The following is a 24,674-nucleotide window of genomic DNA, read 5'->3' as shown; positions in this document are numbered from 1 at the left end:
TAGATCATCGCACAAGTTTTAAAATCAAAGAAAGATGAAATACAAAATGAGTGTGTAATAATGATTTGAAGTTTTAAGGTGAAAGAAACTCTCTTTTTTCCTGTGGGATGAGCCTTTGTGTTGGGCTTTGGCCTTGGATCTGTCCCCCGGTGCTGTTATTATTTAGCACTTTTACACACAGGTCACACAATAAATGACGTTATAATGCTTTCAAATTGTATTTTTGTAGTCTTTGTTGTTGAAGATTTGTGGGATTTAAGTGTGACACTATGCAAAAACGAAATCAATAATTCAGGACGGGTTAGGGTTAGCTATCATCACCCACCGGGTTAGGGTTAGCTATCATCACCCACCGGGTTAGGGTTAGCTATCATTACTCACCGGGTTAGGGTTAGCTATCATCACCCACGGGTTAGGGTTAGCTATCATCACCCACCAGGTTAGGGTTAGCTATCATCACCCACCTACCCACCAACACCTACAGGCCTCGGAGCGTGCACGTGTGAAAGAAGAGCAAGAAAACATGTGTAAGCTGCTGTGTTTGTTTAGGGTGGCAGCCGTGTGGGTGGAAGTGGCTGGTGATTTAAACATGGTCATTAGGAATTTATGAAGCGCTAAAATGTGTCGTCTCCGGGGGAAACGGAGTGGCAGCTGTCGGAGGCGCAGGCTGGCTGCAGGAGGAGGCTGATGCTGCCGATACGGGCGGCAGGAAGAGGCCTCAAAGATCCAAACAGTGTCATAACAAGAATAATACCAAGAAGGAGGAGGACGGGCCGGGTCCTGGGCCGGGGCCGGGCCTCTCCTACTTCCACTAGAATCCATAGCAAATAACTGGTTCATTACGAGAACGTTGATGCTTTGGTTTGGCCAGTGTGGAACGTTCATCTTGATGTTCCTCCCCAAAGCCACCCTCACTAAGCTGTTCGTTCAGTTAGGGCTAGGGTTAGGGTTAGAGGGTTAGGGTTAGTTATTAGGGTTAGGGTTAGAGGGTTAGGGTTAGTTATTAGGGTTAGGGTTAGGGTTGGGGTTAGGGCTAGGGTTAGGGTTAGAGGGTTAGGGTTAGTTATTAGGGTTAGGGTTAGAGGGTTAGGGTTAGTTATTAGGGTTAGGGTTGGGGTTAGGGCTAGGGTTAGGGTTAGAGGGTTAGGGTTAGTTATTAGGGTTAGGGTTAGAGGGTTAGGTTAGTTATTAGGGTTAGGGTTAGAGGGTTAGGGTTAGTTATTAGGGTTGGGGTTGGGGTTAGGGTTAGGGTTAGAGGGTTAGGGTTAGTTATTAGGGTTAGGGTTAGAGGGTTAGGTTAGTTATTAGGGTTAGGGTTAGGGTCAGGGCTAGGGTTAGGGTTAGAGGTTAGGGTTAGTTATTAGGGATAGGGTTAGTTATTAGGGATAGGGTTGGGGTTAGGGCTAGGGTTAGGGTTAGGGGGGTAGGGTTAGGGTTAGTTATTAGGGTTAGGGTTAGGGTTGGGGGTAGGGTTGGGGGGTTGGGGTTGGGTTAGGGTTAGGGGGTTAGGGTTGGGGTTAGGGTTGGGGGGTTAGGGGGTTAGGGTTGGGGTTGGGGTTAGGGTTGGGGGTTAGGGTTGGGGGGTTAGGGTTAGGGTTGGGGTTAGGGTTAAGGTTGGGGTTGGGGTTAGGGTTAGGGTTGGGGGTTGGGGGTTGGGGTTAGGGTTAGGGTTAGGGTTAGGGTTGGGGGGTTAGGGTTGGGGTTAGGGTTAGGGTTGGGGGTTAGGGTTGGGGTGTGGGTTAGGGTTGGGGTTAGGGTTAGGGTTGGGGTTAGGGTTGGGTTAGAGTTAGGGTTAGGGTTGGGGGGTTAGGGTTGGGGGTTGGGGTTGGGGTTAGGGTTGGGGGGTTGGGGTTGGGTTAGGGTTGGGGTTAGAGTTAGAGTTAGAGTTAGGGTTGGGGGGTTAGGGTTGGGGTTAGGGTTAGGGTTAGAGGGTTAGGGTTAGGGGGGTAGGGTTAGGGTTCTATCTATAAGTGGTGAAATAAGTGACACACATGTATTCACATGATTGTAAACTCGTCTGCTGTGTCTGACCTTTTCTCTGCTTTTCTTTCTTTCCCTTTAGTTTTCTGTGAAGATCTACATTCCAGCTTATATTTTGTCAATGCATCTGTGCAAGAGGTAGTGTTTGCCAGCACCACAGGGACGTTGGTGCCCTGTCCGGCTGCAGGTGTGCCCCCCGTCTCATTACGGTGGTACCTCGCTACTGGAGAGGAGATCTACGATGTGCCAGGCATCCGGCACGTGCACCTCAATGGCACCCTTCAGATCTTCCACATCCCACCGTCCAGTTTCAGCAAACTCATCCATGACAACACCTACTACTGCACAGCGGAGAACCCCTCAGGGAGAATCAGGAGCCAAGATGTCTACATTAAGGCTGGTGCGCTCCTCCACTCACCTGCACCTCCACATTATTTCCAAGCTTGACTGTTCCGAGTGTAACTCTGGTGTCTTCCCATTTCCAGTCCTACGAGAGCCCTACACGGTCCGGGTAGAGGATCAGAAAGCTATGCGAGGCAGCGTGGCAGTCTTCAAGTGCATTATCCCTGCGTCAGTGGAGACATATATCACTGTTGTGTCCTGGGAGAAAGACACCATGTCAATTAATGCTGAAAGTAAGTCATCCACTCCTCACCAGCACCTCTATGGCCCGCTAATGTTGTTGTTCTTGTTGTTAGCGTTGGTGTTGTTGTGGTTGTTGTTGTTGCTGACTGAACCGGGGTCAAGCTTCCGTAGAGGGTTAGTCCCACGTCCAGGCCCACGTGTGCGACCTGCTGAGGTATTTGTCGTGATGTTGCAGGGTTGGCCTTTGTCATGATGAGAAGGTGACCCACGAGGTTCTCCTGCTAGTGTGGAGGGGGAATGATGATTGGAGCTGCAGTCCTTTGTGTGTATGTTTGTGTCACTCTTCCCCCCCAGGTCTTCTTATCTTGGAGATAATTTAATCATCTAAGGAGTTATTTGGTCAGAAACAGTGCAGGTGAGTGAGGTGAATCAAAACCATCAATGAGTCGCTGTCATGGGGCCTGATTTACCTGGACAGGTGGCAGGACTGTTCCAGAGGAAACCAGGGTGGTTCCGTGGGATGTACATTAACCTCCACACTAGCGTCTTGTTGGCCCAATATTTAGTTGCAAGATAATAAGGAACTAATAATTCTTTCCACTGATGCTCTTATGTGGAAGAAATCAGGGTGTGTATCTTGGATGGAAGGTTGGAGACTGTCTCCTTCCTGTAACCCCTTTTTATTAAAATGTGGTCCAACCTGCCACATTGGGGTGGGTGTAGCTGCCATGTTGGGGTGGGTGTAGCTGCCACGTTGGGGTGGGTGTAGCTGCCACGTTGGGCTGGGTGTGGCTGCCATGTTGGGGTGGGTGTAGCTGCCACGTTGGGGTGGGTGTGGCTGCCACGTTGGGGTGGGTGTAGCTGCCACGTTGGGGTGGGTGTAGCTGCCACGTTGGGCTGGGTGTGGCTGCCACGTTGGGGTGGGTGTGGCTGCCACGTTGGGGTGGGTGTGATCCACTACTGAGTCGTTTCTTCAAACATCAACTCAGATTCAGCTTTTAATTCCAGTGAAATCACTGGACTTGTGCTTTTATTATTATTATTATTAGTAGTAGTAGTAGTAGTAGCAACAGTTATTATATTAATATTATATCATCTTGGATGTCAGTTCAAACAAGTTAAATTGGCCACAATGTGCAAAAGTGAAGCCTTTTTCCCAAAATCTCAGAGTTTAGGTCGAGGAGTTTTTACACATTTAGAAATTCTATGAGGAAAAACAAATGATGAAGATGAAAAGTGACTTTTGTGGCCATTTTCTTATCTTGTTAATCTGATGCTGATATCCAAACACACAACAGAAGGCAGCAGCTCCGGCTCATCACATCCAAATGGGTTAGGGTTGGGGGGTTAGGGTTAGGGTTGGGGGGTTACGGTTAGGGTTAGGGTTGGGGGGTTAGGGTTAGGGCTGGTCTGCTCCTCTTTCTCTGGGTTAGGGGTTAGGGCTGGTCTGCTCCTCTTTCTCTGGGTTAGGGGTTAGGGCTGGTCTGCTCCTCTTTCTCTGGGTTAGGGGTTAGGGCTGGTCTGCTCCTCTTTCTCTGGGTTAGGGGTTAGGGCTGGTCTGCTCCTCTTTCTCTGGGTTAGGGGTTAGGGCTGGTCTGCTCCTCTTTCTCTGGGTTAGGGTTAGGGCTGGTCTGCTCCTCTTTCTCTGGGTTAGGGTTAGGGCTGGTCTGCTCCTCTTTCTCTGGGTTAGGGTTAGGGCTGGTCTGCTCCTCTTTCTCTGGGTTAGGGGTTAGGGCTGGTCTGCTCCTCTTTCTCTGGGTTAGGGGTTAGGGCTGGTCTGCTCCTCTTTCTCTGGGTTAGGGGTTAGGGCTGGTCTGCTCCTCTTTCTCTGGGTTAGGGTTAGGGCTGGTCTGCTCCTCTTTCTCTGGGTTAGGGCTGGTCTGCTCCTCTTTCTCTGGGTTAGGGCTGGTCTACTCCTCTTTCTCTGGGTTAGGGGTTAGGGCTGGTCTGCTCCTCTTTCTCTGGGTTAGGGGTTAGGGCTGGTCTGCTCCTCTTTCTCTGGGTTAGGGGTTAGGGCTGGTCTGCTCCTCTTTCTCTGGGTTAGGGGTTAGGGCTGGTCTGCTCCTCTTTCTCTGGGTTAGGGGTTAGGGCTCGCCTGCTCCTCTTTCTCTGGGTTAGGGTTCGGTCTGCTCCTCTTTCTCTGGGTTAGGGTTAGGGCTCGCCTGCTCCTCCCTTCTCTGGGTTAGGGTTCGGTCTGCTCCTCTTTCTCTGGGTTAGGGTTAGGGCTCGCCTGCTCCTCTTTCTCTGGGCTTCCACTTCAGCACTTTGACCCATTTATCTGACTGCTCGGAAACACGACAGCGCTCTGATCATTTAAATCACTTAAATGGTGTGTTGGCCAGCCTGATTGGACCCCAGCCTGGGGGGGAATTCACTATATCTGGGGCATTTAGCCCCAGTTAGCATTTAGCAAGCTCAATAGGATAGAGCTAATGCCATTTTACTTCTTGACAGAGGTTAAGTGCTTTTTAAAAAAAGTAAACAAACACACACACACACACACACACACACACACACACACACACACACACACACAGTAAATATTTAACTTTTTCTCCCAATCTTGAAACCTATCAGCCTAAAGCACAACTGGACGATACAGTCGTCCCCTCTCCCCTAACCCCCTATCCCCTATCCCCTAACCCCCTAACCCTAACCCTATCCCCTAACACCCTAACCCTAACCCTAACCCTTAAAAAGAGGTTCTGAGGACGTGGACAGATGTGAACTGTGTAAAAGCAAACGTGCTGATAGCTGCTTACATGCGATGCTACATATGCTATTCAAATTAAAAAGCCTCACTGTTATCTAAAGTCAAAGGCTGTTTGGTTCTATTAGCTTAATTAGCATATCTTCAAAACTGGCTAAACTGGGTTGTCGTTAGGGTTAGGGTTAGAGGTGGAGGTTTTTGGACCGATGGCGACTGCTATCACAGGGTCATTTTCTCCATCCTTGGTGGAGCTGAAGGGACACGAGGTGCGTTCTCCTGCTAGCTAAGGTGGGGGTGCAGCTAGCAAGAGCAGTTTCTGGGTGCCTCTGGGTCTAGTCCAGTTTTATGGATTGTTCCAACTGAAATGTCTTTTACATCACTGACTTTTCCTGTGGGTTGTGCTGTGTGTGCGCTGCATCAGTAAAACGCGTCTGTATGATCAATTGAATTGCTTATTCAGCCAGTTATTACAGGAGCGTGTGGTTTATGAGCTGAAGGTGGGGGGTCCACTGTCTGAATGTGTGCATATGGCTGGAGAATGAGCAGCACACCAGTGCTAACTTATGCTTATCTTATGGTTGCTGCTTCTACGGCTCCCAGACGTGGATGGAAGCCAAGTCGTCATGGACCCTTCGCCAAAATCCAAATGAAGTATTAGATTAACACTGTTAATCATGGCCGCCAATTAAGTGGCACTTTCACATAACACAGACTGTGCATGTCAGAAGATGGGAAGGTAGACAGACAGGCAGGTAGGTAGACAGACAGACAGACAGACAGTCAGTCGTGGTGTGGAGGATAAAGGGCTGCTGAGGGTGAATGTTGGCTCTTATCATGTGCAGGCAGCTGCTGCAGAGCCTTTGAGAGTAGGAGACCATGCAGCCATCCACCCCCCCGTCCACAACACCCCCCCCATCCATCCATCCATACCCCCCGCCCCATATCATATATATATATATATATATATATATATATACACACAGTATATATATATGATATGTACTGTATAAAATATAAAAAACCAACACAGGCAGTAAAACCAGAGACAGGCAGGCAGAGAGAGAGAGACAGGCAGGCAGAGAGAGAGAGAGACAGGCAGGCAGGCAGAGAGAGAGACAGGTGTGTTGTTGCTGAGGGCTGAACTGGTGCTTTTGGCTGCTTCTGATTGGCTGAAGCGTCTGAGACGCTCCCAGTTCTCAGCCAGTCCGTCGGCTGGATCTCCTCCATTTCCCTCAATAAACTGTCAGAGAAGAAGAGAAAAGAGCAGAAAGAGTCTTGGATGGTTCTGGAAGAGCCTTGGATGGTTCTGAAAGAGCCTTGAATGGTTCTGGAAGAGTCTTGGATGGTTCTGAAAGAGCCTTGAATGGTTCTGAAAGAGCCTTGGATGGTTCTGGAAGAGTCTTGGGTGGTTCTGGAAGAGTCTTGGATGGTTCTGAAAGAGTCTTGGATGGTTCTGAAAGAGCCTTGGGTGGTTCTGGAAGAGTCTTGGATGGTTCTGAAAGAGCCTTGAATGGTTCTGGAAGAGTCTTGGATGGTTCTGAAAGAGTCTTGGATGGTTCTGAAAGAGCCTTGGATGGTTCTGGAAGAGTCTTGGATGGTTCTGGAAGAGGAGCTCTGATATTAGAGCTTCCAACACTGACCTGAGCTGGGTTAATGTGCTGCTTCTGTCCCTTCCAGCACAAACGGACGTTGGACAGAAACGTCCCTGAAGGTGTCCCGTCCCTGAAGGTGTCCCGTCCCTGAAGGGGTCCCGTCCCTGAAGGGGTCCCGTTAGTGGACACTTGAAGCAAATTCAACTGTTGGGATTTAGCCCAAAAACGTTTCCCCTCAATAAAAGTGTGAAAGGACGCAGTCCAACAAATGTTCTGCACATTTAAAGAAGAAAGAAATGAAATCTGAGTTCTGAGTTCTGTCATTTCACCCTTTGATTTGGGTGGTTCCTCCTATAAACGAGGAGCCCCTGTGGAGGTCTGACGGTCCGGTGCTGACGGCTCCGCTGGGTCCACATCAACTTAATGACTTGTGACATGTTCCAGATAAAGCTGTGAAGGAACCTGGACTTGGACTTATCTCCGAGCTCCATTCTTCTGCGTTGTGTTCTCCAGAGCCTTGATCTCTTTAGCCTCCAAACAAGGATTACTTTTACAATTTAATCCTGTCTTTGCAGGCCTGGGGGGCCAGGCCAAGACCAGCGTCTGAGCGTGACCACCAGGATCGAGAAGAACAGGAACATGACTTCATGTTTTCCATTTGTTCATTGAGATTCAACAGGAAGGCTTCCAAAGAGCACGTCACGTGCACTGGTGCTGCTGCCGGGGACCTTCATCCCATGGGGCTCACAGCAGTTCCTGATGTGTGATTGGACCTTCGTCCCATGGGCCTCACAGCAGTTCCTGATGTGTGGTTGGACCCTCCTCTCATGGGCCTCACAGCAGTTCCTGATGTGTGGTTGGACCTTCCTCTCATGGGTCTCACAGCAGTTCCTGATGTGTGGTCAGACCTTCCTCCCATGGGCCTCACAGTAGTTCCTGATGTGTGTTTGGACCTTCCTCTCATGGGCCTCACAGCAGTTCCTGATGTGTGGTTGGACCTTCCTCTCATGGGCCTCACAGCAGTTCCTGATGTGTGGTTGGACCTTCCTCTCATGGGTCTCACAGCAGTTCCTGATGTGTGGTTGGACCTTCCTCCCATGGGCCTCACAGGAGTTCCTGATGTGTGATTGGACCTTCCTCCCATGGGTCTCACAGCAGTTCCTGATGTGTGATTGGACCTTCATCCCATGGGCCTCACAGCAGTTCCTGATGTGTGGTTGGACCTTCCTCTCATGGGCCTCACAGCAGTTCCTGATGTGTGGTTGGACCTTGGTCCCATGGGCCTCACAGCAGTTCCTGATGTGTGATTGGACCTTCCTCCCATGGGCCTCACAGCAGTTCCTGATGTGTGATTGGACCTTCCTCCCATGGGCTTCACAGCAGTTCCTGATGTGTGATTGGACCTTCCTCCCATGGGCCTCACAGCAGTTCCTGATGTGTGGTTGGACCTTCGTCCCATGGGCCTCACAGCAGTTCCTGATGTGTGATTGGACCTTCGTCCCATGGGCCTCACAGCAGTTCCTGATGTGTGGTTGGACCTTCTCTCATGGGTCTCACAGCAGTTCCTGATGTGTGGTTGGACCCTCCTCTCATGGCCTCACAGCAGTTCCTGATGTGTGGTTGGACCTTCCTCTCATGGGTCTCACAGCAGTTCCTGATGTGTGATTGGACCTTCCTCCCATGGGCCTCACAGCAGTTCCTGATGTGTGATTGGACCTTCGTCCCATGGGTCTCACAGCAGTTCCTGATGTGTGATTGGACCTTCCTCCCATGGGCCTCACAGCAGTTCCTGATGTGTGATTGGACCTTCGTCCCATGGGCCTCACAGCAGTTCCTGATGTGTGATCGGACCTTCCTCTCATGGGCCTCACAGCAGTTCCTGATGTGTGATTGGACCTTCGTCCCATGGGCCTCACAGCAGTTCCTGATGTGTGATTGGACCTTCCTCCCATGGGCCTCACAGCAGTTCCTGATGTGTGATTGGACCTTCGTCCCATGGGCCTCACAGCAGTTCCTGATGTGTGATTGGACCTTCGTCCCATGGGCCTCACAGCAGTTCCTGATGTGTGATCGGACCTTCTCTCATGGGCCTCACAGCAGTTCCTGATGTGTGATTGGACCTTCGTCCCATGGGCCTCACAGGAGTTCCTGAATCTGCTCCTTGATTCTCACATCTCACCAGAAATGGGAGATAATAAGATGATCTGGGAAAGTGCTGGAGCCGGTCCAGCAGTATCAGCAGCTGCACCATCACAGCCCCTGTGTGTTGCTCAAAGGTTCCTCGCCAGGGCTCTGAAGGTGTCCTGGTAGCCCCCCTGCTCCAGAGAAGGTGGTACACAGTAGTAAGGTTCATGGTTATTACATGTGAATAAGACTCTGCTGGTGTGAGCAGCTCCTGCAGCCAGAACGAGACTGTGTGTGTAGAGGAGGTGGAAACAGGTGGCTCTTCCTGGACAGACTGGGCAGGAACAGGAAGTGGGGGGGGGGGGGGGTAGCTCTGGGCACACTGGACACACACACAATGACCAGTGTCCAGTAAGTAATTACTGGAGATGTAAGTCGAGACAGGCTGGCCTAATCCGACACACACACACACACACACACACACACACACACACACACACACACACACACACACCAACTCTCAACATATGGCTGTCAGAGGAATTAGTGCAGTGGAAGAAAATAAATGAGTTAAAGCAGCCAGCAGCTTAGTTTGCACACTTGTTCTTGTGAGTTTCTGATTGTGGGGGTCACGATTTCCTCCGTTGTGGTGTTGAGGTTGGTCATCACTCACTGCTGCATCTGATACGTAACACAAGGTTGGAGCAGAGCTTTTGGGCAGCCTACATGGTGATCATGGCTGTGGACACTGTTCTGGACCTTCACACACCTCCCACAAAGCCCTGCTTGAACTCTGAGTGCGACCCCCCCAACAGGCTGCAGGCTGGAGTCAACCCAAATCTTTCTAAATAGGATTAGGGTGGCTACCTGCCATGAGACTGGATCTCTCCTGTCTTCAGGTGATGGCCAAGAACAACATAATGGACAGCGCCCTACATGAGGCAAGGCAAGGCTAATGCTAACCATGCTAACCACCTCAAACATTGACAAATTCGGTTGTTGAGTGTAGATCACAGACATCAGCAGTCAGTTATATTTGTGATGTGCAGGTAAAGAGAGACACACGGACCCATATTAACCTTTCTAAATCCTCTCATAAATATATAAACATGCTAAAGCTAGAAGGACCAACGAGCCGTGCGACACATGCAGCATCCTCCAATAGTCTCCTTCGAAAGCAAGGACACCAATTCGGTGCATAAGAGGCTTTATAGCTAAATCCCTCCTTGATCTTCATAAAGTTTGTGTCTTACAATTAAGTACAGATGGTTTGCAGCTGGTTGTAAGGCTAGTAAATAACTCGGGCCTCTATTTTCGCCGGGGATTTGGTCGCTAATCCCTCTCGTTGACAGTTTTAAAAAATCCAGTCAGTCTGGGCTTTGCTTTCCCTCCTCAGAACTCGGACATTTTCTCTTCCTTCTTATCCAAACCATTCAACCCATGAGCAGATGGTTTCCTTCAATGAAATATGCTATCTGAAGCAAACGAGGCTTTTCCTGACACGAGTAAAAACTCACCTGACAATCAGATACTGTACTATTGAGAAATGAACACAGCCATTAAAGCATTAAATCCTCCGGTTTGGACCTCACCAAGCAGCCATTTATGCTTCTGGACTCATCTCTGGGCTCTCATTAATGAAACATTAGGAAATTTGCAAACAGATTTACACATAAAAGTCGGCTCCGCTAAACACTGGATTTGTGCTAATCGGCTATTTGCATAGAGCTCCGCCCATGAATTGCTAATGACCACCATACAAGGAGGTGGGCGTTGACGTGTCGGTTTACCTGTCAGTCACGGCACAAGCGAAACCAGAGAGAGAAGGAACGTTTTAGAACTTCCTGAAGCAGCGATGGAGAGAGATTATTTTGAGCGAAGTTGAGTTTTTAAAGACAGAAACACATTTTATTGTCATGGATTAGCAGTGGTGTGACGGGGACAGGCCAATCAGAAGCCTGGAAGGAGGCACGAGACCCAGTTAATGTGGTCTCTGCCGTCCCCAGAACCATGCTCAAGGTCCAGAGAAAAACCAGAGCAAAACTGTATCAGGCACAGGAGGAGGAGCTCACTGTCCAGACTGTCCCAGAGAGACGAGCAGAGCAGGAATTATTGGTCAGGAACCCTCCCTGATGGAGACGGAAACCCCAGATGGTGAGCAGATAGATGTTGGGCCACAACATTGGGAAGAATCCCACCTACCTTAGTGGCCAAGTCCTTCCAGGTCCAACAGTTCCACACGATTTGGACCCTTTTCTCGGACTGCGGAGCGATCTAACATGTTGAAAAAGTGAGCCAGATAACAGCCCACAGCAGGTTTGGGAGCAGAACCATTAATCTGGATCTGAAGCCGATTGCCAATGAATTCAACGAACTAAATATTTGCTATTTCTACTCGTTTCTCATGTTTAGGAGCTGCCTATATCACGGTTTACACGGTTTATCATGGATTTACATAAGGGAGCACAACATGATTGTAATTTAGGATAGTGACGAGCTTTATTCCTACATTGACACAGGTGCTACACACAGTTGAAAGCATATGATTTTGTTCATAGCTACGAACAGATCTGAGCTACTAGAATGTTGGTGAATGCCAGATTCACGTAAACGCACGTCTATGAACAGTTTACACACATGATGAGAGCCACGGTCTGTCTCACCTGAACAAGGGTTCTTCAGGAGCATCTTCCAGGCTCTCCACACTCGCCTGTGCAGCTGTGAGCATTTAAAGCTCTGTCACCTGATATGATGCCATCTTTAGGGAAAACCCCCAAATTTGTGTCCATGTGACTTTTTGAAGACCTTTAAATGCTCACTTTTAGACATTAAACCATCATCACTCATCATCATTACTCTGGTGCTCAACAACCTGATGAACATCACCTCGTTACGCTGAAGCTGAATGAAGAACATTTGTGCCACGACAACACTGAGCTGCTGTAGCGCCGCCATTCACAGTCTCTCATCTGTGATCAGGGTCGTTTGATGGACTCACATCACCTGATCTGGCCTTGGTGAAGGAAAGTGCTGCCTTCGGAAGACTCTTTCTGGATTTGTCAACCTTTTCACACAATTACGAAAAGGTTCAACCAGCTCAAACCAACTACAGCTTTCTGGGCAAAGCAGGAGAACTCTGTCTGGAACTACTGAGTTAGCAACAATAACCTTCATCAAAGAGGAAGGTTTTAAGTCTGATCTTAAAGTAGCGATGGAGTCAGCCTCCCGTACCTGGACAGGGAGCTGGTTCCATAGCAGGGGGGCCTGGTAGCTAAATGCTCGGCCCCCCATTCTACTCCTGGAAACTCTGGGAACAACAAGTAGACCAGCATTCTGAGAGCGGAGCGGTCTATTGGGCTGGTAAGGTGTCAATAGCTCCTCCAGGTAGGATGGAGCTAGGCCTCTGAGGACCTTGTAGGTCAGAAGAAGGGTTTTAAATATTATTCTAAATTTAACGGGCAGCCAATGAAGAGACGCCATTAAAGGAGTCATGTGACCTCTGTGGTCAATACCTGTCAGAACTCTGGCTGCAGCATTTTGGATCAACTGGAGGCTTCTTAAAGAGTTGTTTGGACACCCTGATAATAAAGAGTTACAGTAGTCCAGCCTGGAAGTAACAAATGCTGGACTAACTTTTCAGCATCATGGTGGGTCAGCAGCTTCCTGATCTTTGTGATGTTCCTCAGGTGAAAAAAGGCACTTCTAGAGACTAATTTAATGTGTGAGTTGAAGGAGAGATTTTGGTCAAAAGTTACTCCAAGATTCCTCATAGAGAGACTAGATGTTCAGGAGATGGAGAGGAGGATGTTAATAACAATCACCCGTCCCACTTCTCACCACCACATTAGCGGCTGTGGTTCAGGCCTCAATGCTGTTGAGTATTTTTAGATAGCATTAGCTCATAGCTAACATCTGACCAGTTAGCCAGTAGCACCAAGTGTTGCACTCAAATGTAATGAAAAAAAAACTTCCAAATGTAGCTGTTTGGCTAACATAGATGTTCAGAGCAGCGTCACCTTTGTCACAGTTTCATGTTAAATGGCTCAAATACATTTCAGGATTAGAGAAATGTAGAAACACAGATGAGGAACTCAGATTTAGAGTAGAATTGTGTTTGTCGTGCTGAGCAAATGTAGTCCTGATTAATCTGTTCTCGCCATCACACATGAAGATTTAAAGTTGCATAACAAATAAAGACATTCATTAAAAATAAAGTCATCATAGTTTTCATTAGAATTTGAAAAAATATTGAAGGTTTAAGGTAAAACTTGTCAATACTCTGCTGGATTTGAATACACGTTTAATGGCTTTTTATGCGCTTTAGAGTTAGAGACCCTAGCCCTAACCCTGACCCTAACCCTAACCTGCTCTGGGGTCAGGGTTAGGCTCAGGGTTAGACCTAACCCTGACCCTGACCCTGACCCTGACCCCAGAGCAGGTTAGGGTTAGGGTTAGGGTCAGGGTTAGGCTCAGGGTTAGGGTTAGGTCTAACCCTGAGCCTAACCCTGACCCCAGAGCAGGTTAGGGTTAGGGTCCGGGTTAGGGTTAGGGTTAGGGTCAGGGTCAGGGTTAGCCCTAACCCTAACCCTAACCCTAACCCTAACCCGGACCCTGACCCCTAACCCTAACCCTGACCCAAACTCTAACCTAACCCTAACCCTACGTTTAATGGCTTTTTATGCGGTTTAGAGTTAGAGACCCTAACCCTAACCTGCTCTGGGGTCAGGGTCAGGGTTAGCCCTAACCCTAACCCTAACCCTGACCCTAACCCTAACCTGCTCTGGGGTCAGGGTCAGGGTTAGCCCTAACCCTGACCCTGACCCTGACAGGGTATCATTGTGCCACCTGCTGTGGGGTCAGGGTTAGACTCAGGGTTAGCCCTAACCCTAACCCTGACCCTGACCCCTAACCCTGACCCACTCAGCTGCTAGAAGAGCAGCAGATATGCTGGACTTTGGGCATCTGGAGTCAGATCTGTGCAGTTCTCTTGTAGCCTCTAGTCTATAGCCCGGAATGTCCATCATTATGAATACATGAGCCCACTTAAGCAAATGTGTCTCCTGAGACAGTGTGGGGGCCCAGAGGAATGCAAAGCTTAATGAGGACACACTTAAGACTGCGCCATCCTGAGAGAACCGCCATCATCAGCTGGTGGAAAGCAAACAGCTTAACCCTGTTGCTCCTTATTCCCCCTCCTGTCAGCTCTGATATTCAAATATATGGATACAGTTACATCAATATGGATGCAGGCATCTGAGAGCTCTAATCTGCATGAGACAGTAGAGGTGCCCCAGGATATGGGCAGATGGGACCCACCTACCCCTCCCTCCTAACCCTCCCTGAACACACATCTACCAGAGCTCCACCTTCTGCCACTGCCCTCCCCTCGCTGCCCCCCCAGCTGCATGTTGGGTGAAGCTGTCAGTTCAGCCAGTAAAGTTGAAGATGCCAAATGCTGACCTCTGACCTCCTGCTCATGGTGGTGAAGGAGACAGAGGAGGGAGGAAGAGGCTGTTTTATTCTGCTGTAGAGGACAAAGCTCTGCAGATGGAGCTAACGTCTCCATCATGGCTAATTAATCAGCCATGTTCTGGAACGGTTCCACCCTTCCATGTCATTTATTTCTTTGTTGGTTACCTGAAGGAGCACTTTCGAGGAGCTTTCTTCTCCCTACGGACGCTGGGCAGCCGCCCTCACACAGGCTGTTTCTCCTCATCAGGCCTGGAACACTGACACTTTGGGGCTGTTTAGAAGGTCATCGCCACCATAGGTGAAAGCATATTCATTACACCTACCCCGTGGTCTGTTTGTCTCCGGCCATCTGCGCCTCTGTGGCCTGCTGCTGGAAGGTCAAAGGTCACCTCAACTCATCCTCCTCCTGTCTTCACAACAGACTAAAAAGCTGAGCAGCAACGACTCCTAAAGAGTAACTCTCCAACATTTGTGCTGCCTGAGAAGCATGAAAGATCTCAAACCTTCGAGAGCGAACAGTCATCAAGCAGGGCTTCGCTCGCTCCCTGGCAGGCTGCAGCGCTAGCTGAGCTTTTTAGAAGCTTTTTAGGTGACACGGATTATTATTGTCATCATCTTTGATCATGTTACATTTGGAGTTTCGTCACTGACCCGCAGTGTAATTTACAGGGTAAATATGAACTGTAAATGAGGATGAGGATGATGAAGAAATTCTTTATTCAGTCAGTCACAACAAACAACAACTATTAACACAGCCATCGCCAATAAGGTGGTGGCTAATATGGCTAATATTTACGTAACAAATGAAGCTACACAGCAGCATTTTGGAGAACCAAAAATGAACCTCCACCCCCCCCTTCCACCCCCCTCCACCCCTTCACTGTCCCCTCCACGCCCCTTCCACCCCCCCAACCCCCTCAACCCCTTCACTGTCCCCTCCACCCACCTCCACCCCCCCCTTCCACCCCCCTCCACGCCCCTTCCACCCCCCCAACCCCCTCCACCCCTTCACTGTCCCCTCCACCCCCACTGTCCCCTCCTCCACTGTCAGCCCCCCCCACCCACCTCCACCAGTTCCACAGCTCTGTCCTGTTTGCCTTATCTATCTATGTCATTGTCAGAGTCACTCTCCTTGTTGCCACAGTAACCATTTCTTTCATCCCCCAACACACACACACACACGCATAGGAGTGTGTGTGTTACTCCCCCCTCCAATCAGAGGACACTTTCAGTCTGATTTATTTTGTCTGATTTTTTCCAATGTATTTCTCACTGTTGTTTGTTGTTGTTGTTGTTGTTGTTGTTGTTCCATCGTTGCCTCATGATCTTCTGTGCAGCAGCACAAACAGGGCGAGCCAACGTGCGCGTGGACACTAGCAGAGAATAATAAGAGCAAATGCAGCTTCACGGGTACCTGACAGACGTGTGAGAGCACATGGACACGGACCGCTGCCGCCTCTGGCTCCCCCATGCTCTCCACCTGCTCCCTGCTCCCCCTCCCCCACTTCACGTCCTCCTTGGTCCATTTGTGTGCTGTCTTGCTGCTGGTCTCTGTTCCTCTATTGCTGCTCCTTCCATCTGCCCCGTGTCCCAAATGTTGCTCCAGGTATCGCAGCGAATGGTCAGATTAGATATTTGGAGCATTTCTATTTTAGATGAATTGTCTTCATGTTTGTCCAAGCTGATCTCACTGATGCTGGTTTGATGTTTGTGTCAGCCAAGCAAATAGAGTTGTCATTTCCTTTTATTGAACACTGAATGAACTGATAATGGCAGAGAAAGGCCGAGCCTGGCCCTGATTCTGCGTTTGTTGTGGGTGAGAACAGAAAGAAAAGCCAGAAACATGAACGTTTGGCTCCTTTTGCACGTATTATCTGCTGTGTTCAGACAACGGGCTCTGGCTTCTTCCTAGCTGACAGATTTGCAGCACAAGTCCTCAGAAAATGATCAGAACCGCAGTTGATCTCCCTCCTCCTCCTCTGTGGACGCTAGCTGCCGTCCCTGTGCGTCCTCAGCAGGCAGGACGGCCCATAAACAAGGATGGTTGGACAGTGTGCTGCTAATTACTGCTGTGATTTATAGCAGACGGGGACGGAGCAGGAGCAGCTGCTTTCTTCAATATTTACTTAACCCTCGCTGGCAGGCCTGGCACAAGTGCTGCTAACAATGGCTCTTTGGGGAGTCCTTGGCGTCCTGCGGCTCTGGCCAGAGTTGGCTCTAGCCAGGGAAGATTGGGTACATTTTAATAAAAAAAGAAGACATTTTCATTTGATATGCAAACGGAATAGCAACTATTTACTGGTGGTTAAAAGAGAATGAAGGATTTCTTCAAAGCGATGGCCAGGTGTGTTGTCACTGATGGATCCGTCGGTTTCCTCACGTGCTCTCAAGACGCAGCTTTTCCAGGATTCTCCTCAACAGCCACAGGCAAAAAAAAGAACAGTGCGAATGAAAAGGCAGAGTCTGCTTTTATCTCCACGGCAACATTGATTGATATTCTAAAGGTGGAGCAGCTGCTAAGTGTTCTGACCACTGCAGGGTGAGAACGGGGGAGGGGAAATGGTGCAAGACCAAGGAAGGGATGTGAACACAGACGTGGAAGCGCGCAAGTGTGATGTTCGTTAGGGTTAGATCCATCAACACATGCATGGAATCCATTTGAAGCGTCAGGTCTGAAGCTGCTGTGTGGAGCTGCTGGCCAGGATCCGACGTCCTGTCAGCAGCTCCTCGGTGCCACCATCTTAATGCCATTATGCTCTTCATTCCTTCCTCTCTGAAGCTGAGCAGACGTTTCTGCTCTGCTGACATTTGACTTGCTATTGTGGGTTTTCTCTTCCATATTTCACACTGGTGGGTCTGGAGGAGGTTTCAGGCATTAGGAGGAATCCGGCTTCGAATGGCCACGACCAGAATGAGCACATGCTGCACCTCCACCTTTTTCTGCTCTTTTTGGTAATTGACTGTTGGGCATAAAATCACATGATTTCAGGGACATGTTTGGTAAAAGGGGGACATATGCTTTGCATTCTTCTCAATTTGCTTGGCCTTCATCTCTGCGTGCTGCCCCTCTGTAGCTCCTGAATCTTTAATAATCCTGAATCACCAAGGCCCATAATGACGGGGGAAATCAGACAATTAAATCAGAAGCACTGCGTTTTAAGTCTCAGCTCCCCCAGAGGATCCAGAGATTATTCAAAGTGGCACGCTGTTTGATTATCTAATCCTTCTCAGCTTTACTCCCAGAGTAGCATCGTCTGTTCCACTTGCCATCCCAAATGAACATGAAACGCCGATGACTTCTATATTCATGTTCTCTTCCATCACTGACAGGTGGCTGCAGCAGGAGTCCATTGAAGTGGAGTTGGGTGGAGAAAGTCTTTGCACTCAGGTCGTCATGGTTTCGCGTGGCCTGACGTGGATGCTGAGAGGAACTGCTGCGTGACACAGTCGGCCAACGTGGCCCTTCAAACATTATTGATCCATATCAGAAGAAATACAGAGAAACCTTAAAAAGTGCTGTGAGTGAAGCTCTAAGGTTGAGTCTTAATCTTGACCTCTTTTTTCTGTGTGAAGCCAGGAAGAGGTCAAGGAGAGCTTCTGAACATTTAAAGGAACAGGACAGGACATGAGGAACATCTCAGAGAGTAGCAGAGACATGTGCATTGCCTTGTCATGTTATGCCAATAAGCAGCATGTAATGAACAAATTCCTCAACAATTCCATAAATAATGAGTTTCAGGTTGTTCTAGAGGGTTTCAGTGCCTCAGGGTTTCAAAATCCCCACTGCCTCATAACGTATGTGGCTGAATGTCTATTTACATGTAGTTTTAATTGCAGCATATTCAGAAGAAGATGACATCTTTATCTGAGACATGAGGCCTTTAGCCTCAGGCTAGCCTGGATCTAGTTAATGAGCACAGCTCTGCTGCAGCTAATTATCAGAAAGATCTCACTTCTGTTTCTCTATGCACATTTAGATTTTCATAGTTTGCAAGGTTTTCTGTGTTAAGCTGTGCTAAAGCTATCAGTGGACAGGAGAAAAATGAATGGAGCCTGTGTTTGTTGGTTTTTACCGGTAGTTCTGGTTAAACTACCAGCAGTAGTTGTCGTAGCAGGAGTAGTAGCGTCACTTTTGTGTGGCTGTTTTCTCATCTCCATGATGTTGCTCAACACGTGATTAGCTGCTGATTAGCATGCATTGCTTGCATTTGTACCCATGTCTAATGTGAAATGAAAGATTTTCATTCGTTGGACTCATAATTGGAGTTTAAGCCTTCTGTGGACTGGTCCTGCTGACAAGGGGAGAATTACAACATGAACCTTGCCCGGATTTTCATGCAGTTATAAATCAGCATTAATTAACAAACAAGTAATGCTCCAGTCATTATGAGACAGTTTAACAGTGGGAAACAATGTGTCCTCAAACATGGCACACATTCTTCACTTCACTAGTTCCATGTTCTGTTTTTATATGGAGTATAAATCTTAATTAGGCTGTAATTACTTTGTGCCTTTCCTTCCAACTCTGACCAAGCAAAGCACTTTGCTTTGTGTTAGAGGTTACGGCAGGGTTAGGGTTAGGAAGGGTTAGGGGTAAGGCTAGGAGGAGTTAAGGTAGGGTTAAGTGTGGAGAGAGGAGGGGATAGGGTCAGGTTAGGGTTAGGGATGGGAGGTTAGGAAAGGGGTACAGATTGGAGTTAAGGTAGGGTTAAGGGTAGAGATAAGAGGGGTTAGGGTTAGGGATGGGAGCTTAGGAAAGGGGTACGGATAGGAGGAGTTAAGGTAGGGTTAAAGGTAGAGATAGGAGGGGATAGGGTCAGGTTAGGGATAGGGATGGGAGGTTAGGAAAGGGGTACGGATAGGAGGAGTTAAGGTAGGGTTAAAGGTAGAGATAGGAGGGGATAGGGATAAGGATGGGGGGTTAGGAAAGGGGTACGGATAGGAGGAGTCAAGGTAGGGTTAGGGGTAGAGGTAGGATGGGTTACGGTAGGGTTAGGGATAGGGTTAGGAAAGGGGTACGGATAGGAGGAGTCAAGGTAGGGTTAGGGGTAGAGGTAGGAGGGGTTAGGTTAGGGTTAGGAATAGGGATGGGGGTTAGGAAAGGGGTACGGATAGGAGGAGTAAGGTAGGGTTAGGGGGTAGAGGTAGGAGGGGTTAGGGTAGGGATAGGAATAGGGATAGGAGGGGATAGGGTAGGGATAGGGATGGGGGGTTAGGAAAGGGGTACGGATAGGAGGAGTTAAGGTAGGGTTAAAGGTAGAAATAGGAGGGGATAGGGTAGGGATAGGGATGGGGGTTAAGAAAGGGGTACGGATAGGAGGAGTCAAGGTAGGGTTAGGGGTAGAGGTAGGAGGGGTTAGGGTAGGGATAGGAATAGGGATAGGAGGGGTTACGGGTAGGAATGGGGGTTAGGGATAGTAATGGAGGGTTAAGGTAATGTTAATAGTAGGCATAGGAGTTAGGTTAGGGGTAGGCATAGGAGGGGTAGGGGTAGGGATGGGAGATTAAGTTAGGGGTAGGGATAGTGAGGTTAGCATAGGGTTAAGGGATGGGAGATTAGGGATTAGGGTGGGGTTAGGGGGTAGAGGTTGTAGGATTAGGGTAGGGTTAGCTGGTAGCGTTAAGGGGTAAGAGAATGCTCATTTTAATGATGCTGCACCAGGCCAACAACTGCGCATGATGTACTGAACCGTGGCTTTTCCATGTCTTTGCTTCATGGTTGTATGTTTAGTCTCTTCTCCTCTTCCTCTGGAACAGTGACCATCTGCCTATTTCATTAACATCATGACATTAAATTAGATTGAGGGGCAAACGGGGAAACTCTAGACATTAAGACCTGTCAGGCTATCATTTTGACCTAACCATCTAATGTTGCATGTTACCAACAGCTTAGCCTAAACTGTGCACATGCCTGGCCTGCTGGGGTCAGTTTTGAAGGGCTTAGCAATATTCTTGCTGTTCCTTGTATCACAAAGAAGTGCACTGGAGAAAAACTAATGGAGCCCTTGTTTGTCCGTTTTTACTGGTCAAAGTACCAGCAGTGGTCCTGCTGCTCTAATGTTTGATACATTAGTGGGAGACAGCAAACCTTTTGGCAATGGTACATTTGGACATGTCTCAGAGTTATATGGCCAGAACAACTGTTGGTTGATATCCACTCATGTTACCACTGATGGCATAGACTGGAAAATACCAAGTTAGCCAAAAAAGAGAGCAAGAATGAGGACAGAGAATTGGTTTGCAGCCATGATCTTCCAGGGTCCTTCCTTATTAATGTCTCTAATGTCAGTTTCCCCTAAAGTGAACAGATTGAAGTAGGCCTGATGTGGTGATACACTGTGATGATGTTGTATTTGATGCCGTGCTTTCTGAGTGATACCTTTAGCCATTACCCTGAATTATGAGTCTGATTAAAGCTCCAGCAGAAATGCTAGATTGTTTCTGCTCAAGCTTCTGCTAACATTATGAGCACAGACACCAGCGCTCTGTCAGGGGAGTGATGAGAAAGTCAGTTGTTACCTGTTGCCACCTCTCACTGGATGTTCAAGGTCAAGGAGAAAATGAACGGTTTCAGTCCAAACCAGTCAGGGTAAATTGGTATTGTTTTAAAACTTTAAAAATGACAACCTGCCCCCTCCCACCTTTTATTATTTGTCATGCTTATTCTGTCCTTACATTAACCTTACATTAACATATACATTAGTTTTTAGCCAATTTGTAAGTCATTCTAGATGACATCAATAACCTCTTGACCCTTCATTTTGACTGTGCTATTAGCCCTCGACCACACTGAACGGCAAACTTTGCTGCTTGTCTTATTGAGTTTGTCACATGTCGAACGGGATGCAGGCCTGATCTGTTGGCCTGTTTCAGTGTTTTCCCTCCCTCACCTCATCTCTTTCCTCCATATGTGTTTTAATAAATCAATCAAGCAGGGTCCCCTCACCACTACTGCATCTGTCTCATAGTCTGGAACAAATCCAGTCATTCAGAGTGAAAACATCTTTTCACGAAATGTTGTTTGGACCAACAACATTGGTGAAATCCTCTTCATGCACACACACCCACACACACACACACAGAGTATAGTCGAGGCTGTGTCTCAGGGGATGTCAGTATGCGGCGGTGCTGTGGACCACTCCTCCATGCAGCTGGGGGCTTCCTAAAGATTCTTTCCTGCCCACATCGATTTAAAGCACAACACACAGAGAGACTCTCTTGATCGTAAAAGATGCTGTATAAATACATTTGAATTGAAAATGAAAGCTAATGGGATGTTAACTGCAATTTAATTAGCCTCCATCCTACTGTTCCATGTGAGATCATTGTAAGGAAAAATAATGTTGAATGTTTTTCTTGTTGATGTGGCTTTTAAATCATCCAATACAGCCAGTCTGATTTTGCCAGATCCATTTGAGAGGGCAGTCATTTTGCATGCCAAAGATTAGCTCCTTGGTACTCTCCAGCAGCGCTGAGTGGCCCAAAACAGGTACGCGCAGGATGCATTTATCTTAACTTTATGCTAAATATGGCTCGGACCCATGACTCCTGACACCGGCGACAGCGCGTCCAGGCCAAGTTCTAACGAAACGTGTGCAAAACAGGCTGGAAAGAGCAACTATCCCCAGGAAGCAATGTTGGAGCACTGACAACAGCTTCCTAGCCCCGAGCTAATGACGACCAGCTCTTGTAGAACTGCCCAATATGATCTGTAGATACGAGACATGTTATTTCAGTAGATTAATAACTGCGATGTCAGGCAGCAGCCTGGATTAGTACTACAGACCTGCTGATGCTGCGCTTGCAGAACCAGCCCTCCATCAACCTTCAACCACTTTTACCTCATCCCATCAGGGTTTTCTACTGTTTCCAGCTCCGGGCAGGACTGACAACTATTCCCTCTCATTCTCACCCCAGCTCAGTAGAGAGCAGCTAAACTGGCCCATCCCCCACATGCATGACTGCTAACCACTATGCTAACCACTGCTAACCACTATGCTAACCACTGCAAATTAGAGCTTCTTGCTGTTTTGCAGTCAGGATTGTGATGACCAGTCAGTATACTGGAAATACTGCAGGACCACCTGGAGGCCACTCAGACAGTAACTTATAGAATAGACAAAAGGACGCTGATTCTTCTTCTTCGGTGTGTGGAATTGATGTTTGTGCAGAGATATGAACGTCAATCATGCCAGTGACTTAAGAACTTGCAAATACCGTAATAAAGTTCTCGAGCCAGTTGTGTTATGACCAGCATCTTGTCTTCAAGTCTGTTGCTGCAGTGTGTGAGGGTTAGGGCTTAGGGTAAAGAGTTAGGGGTGTGTAGGGTTAGGGTTAGGGGTTAGGGTTAGGGGTGTGTAGGGTTAGGGTTAGGGGTGTGTAGGTTAGGGTTAGGGGTTAGGTTAGGGGTGTGTAGGGTTCGGGGGTGTGTAGGGTTAGGGTTAGGGGTGTGTCGGGTTAAGGGTGTGTAGGGTTAGGGGTTAGGGTTAGGGGTGTGGTTAGGGTTAGGGTTAGGGGTGTGGGTTAGGGTTAGGGGTGTGGGTTAGGGGTGTGTAGGGTTAGGGGTTAGGGTTAGGGGTGTGTAGGGTTAGGGGTGTGGGTTAGGGTTAGGGGTGTGTAGGGTTAGGGGTGTGGGTTAGGATTAGGGTTAGGGGTGTGTAGGGTTAGGGTTAGGGGTGTGGGTTAGGGTTAGGGGTGTGTCGGGTTAAGGGTGTGTAGGGTTAGGGGTGTGTCGGGTTAGGGTTAGGGTTAGGGGTGTGTAGGGTTAGGGTTAGGGGTGTGTCGGGTTAAGGGTGTGTCGGGTTAGGGTTAGGGGTGTGTAGGGTTAGGGTTAGGGGTGTGGTTTAGGGTTAAGGGTGTGTAGGGTTAGGGTTATGGTTAGGGTTAGGGGTGTGTAGGGTTAGGGGTGTGGGTTAGGGTTAGGGGTGTGTAGGGTTAGGGGTGTGGGTTAGGGTTAAGGGTGTCTAGGGTTAGGGTTAGGGGTGTGTAGGGTTAGGGTTAGGGGTGTGTAGGGTTAGGGTTAGGGGTGTGGGTTAGGGTTAGGGGTGTGGGTGTGGGTTAGGGTTAAGGGTGTGTAGGGTTAGGGTGAGGGGTGTGTAAAATCCCACAAACACACAAACAGTTTCATTTTCCCAAATGAACCAAGCTATGCTGGATTAACATGTCTTTATTCATGTGATTTTCAGTGTCTCGGTTTCTCATAACATCCACGGGAGCCCTGTATATCCTGGATGTGCAGATGGAAGATGGGCTTTACAACTACAGGTGTATGACACGTCATCGGTACACAGGAGAGACTCGACAAAGCAATAGTGCCCGCCTCATCGTCTCAGGTTACAGGCTTCAGTACACTTTCAATCCATATTTCTGAAAAGCATTCAACATTCCAGGAACCAGGAACTGAAATGGGATTTTTAAAAAGCCCTTTCAGCCCTGTGGTCTCCATGAAGCACCTCGGAACCCAGTGGCTATTTTTAAAAACTTGTTTTACACTGCCTGTACACAGTACATTTCTTATATATTGTTTTATTTGTCACTTAGCTTTTAATGATAATAATGTAATGCATTAATTACTCAAATCTAATCAGAAGGGATTTTTGTTAAATGACTAGATTGTAGGAATATATTGAGAATATATTCTGATTTTGGAACTATATTTCTAGGTACAATGGCATTAATTTTATACAACTGAGGTTTGCTTTTACAATTTTATCTCAAACTTGAAACTTCCCATAGAAAAAGAACCTGAAAGTTTGATGTGAAAAGTGTTTTGGCTCCATCAGCTACGTCATATATTTACATTTAGCATCTCTGTGTCATAGACATGTCACTCTCTCAGATTTTGAATTCCAACCCAGAATAGTGCTTTGGGAGTTCACCTGCACTGTGTCCTTCGCATAGATCCCACTAACTCAGCGCCCCACATCCTGGACGGCTTTGAGCGGCGAGAAGTGATGGCGTCTCATCGGGTTGAGCTGCCCTGCAAGGCCTCTGGTCACCCTGCACCAAAATACCGCTGGCTAAAGGACAACCGGCCACTGGAGCCCGACACACGCTTCCGGCAGAGCGTGACTGGTTTACTGATAGAGAGAGCACAACCCAGTGACTCGGGCACATATGTGTGTGAGGTTTGGAACGGATACGGCAATGCGGAGGTGGTTGGCGTAGTGCATGTAAAAGGTGAGCGCCCGAGCGGCTTTACCGTCTAACCC

General features: G+C 48.2%; 2 protein-coding genes across 23 annotated transcripts in view; one reads left to right on the top strand and one right to left on the bottom strand.

The window, feature by feature from the left end:
• The window catches only part of LOC130537196 (ribonuclease inhibitor-like), a 267,517-nt gene that overhangs the window by 125,071 nt on the left and 117,772 nt on the right, over positions 1–24,674 (bottom strand). The gene's annotated exons all lie outside the window — the stretch shown is intronic.
• Positions 1–24,674, top strand: part of dscama (Down syndrome cell adhesion molecule a) — a 59,422-nt gene that overhangs the window by 7,385 nt on the left and 27,363 nt on the right. For both annotated transcript variants that reach the window (XM_057053765.1, XM_057053766.1), the window contains exons 2-5: positions 2,063–2,380; positions 2,466–2,615; positions 23,649–23,795; positions 24,364–24,642. In XM_057053765.1, the coding sequence (XP_056909745.1) occupies positions 2,063–2,380; positions 2,466–2,615; positions 23,649–23,795; positions 24,364–24,642 (894 nt within the window). The remainder of the gene's footprint in view (positions 1–2,062; positions 2,381–2,465; positions 2,616–23,648; positions 23,796–24,363; positions 24,643–24,674) is intronic.

This window comes from Takifugu flavidus, chromosome 14, assembly GCF_003711565.1.
Source record: "Takifugu flavidus isolate HTHZ2018 chromosome 14, ASM371156v2, whole genome shotgun sequence".
NCBI classification, from domain to species: domain Eukaryota; kingdom Metazoa; phylum Chordata; class Actinopteri; order Tetraodontiformes; family Tetraodontidae; genus Takifugu; species Takifugu flavidus.
This window is presented reverse-complemented; position numbering and strand designations above follow the sequence as displayed.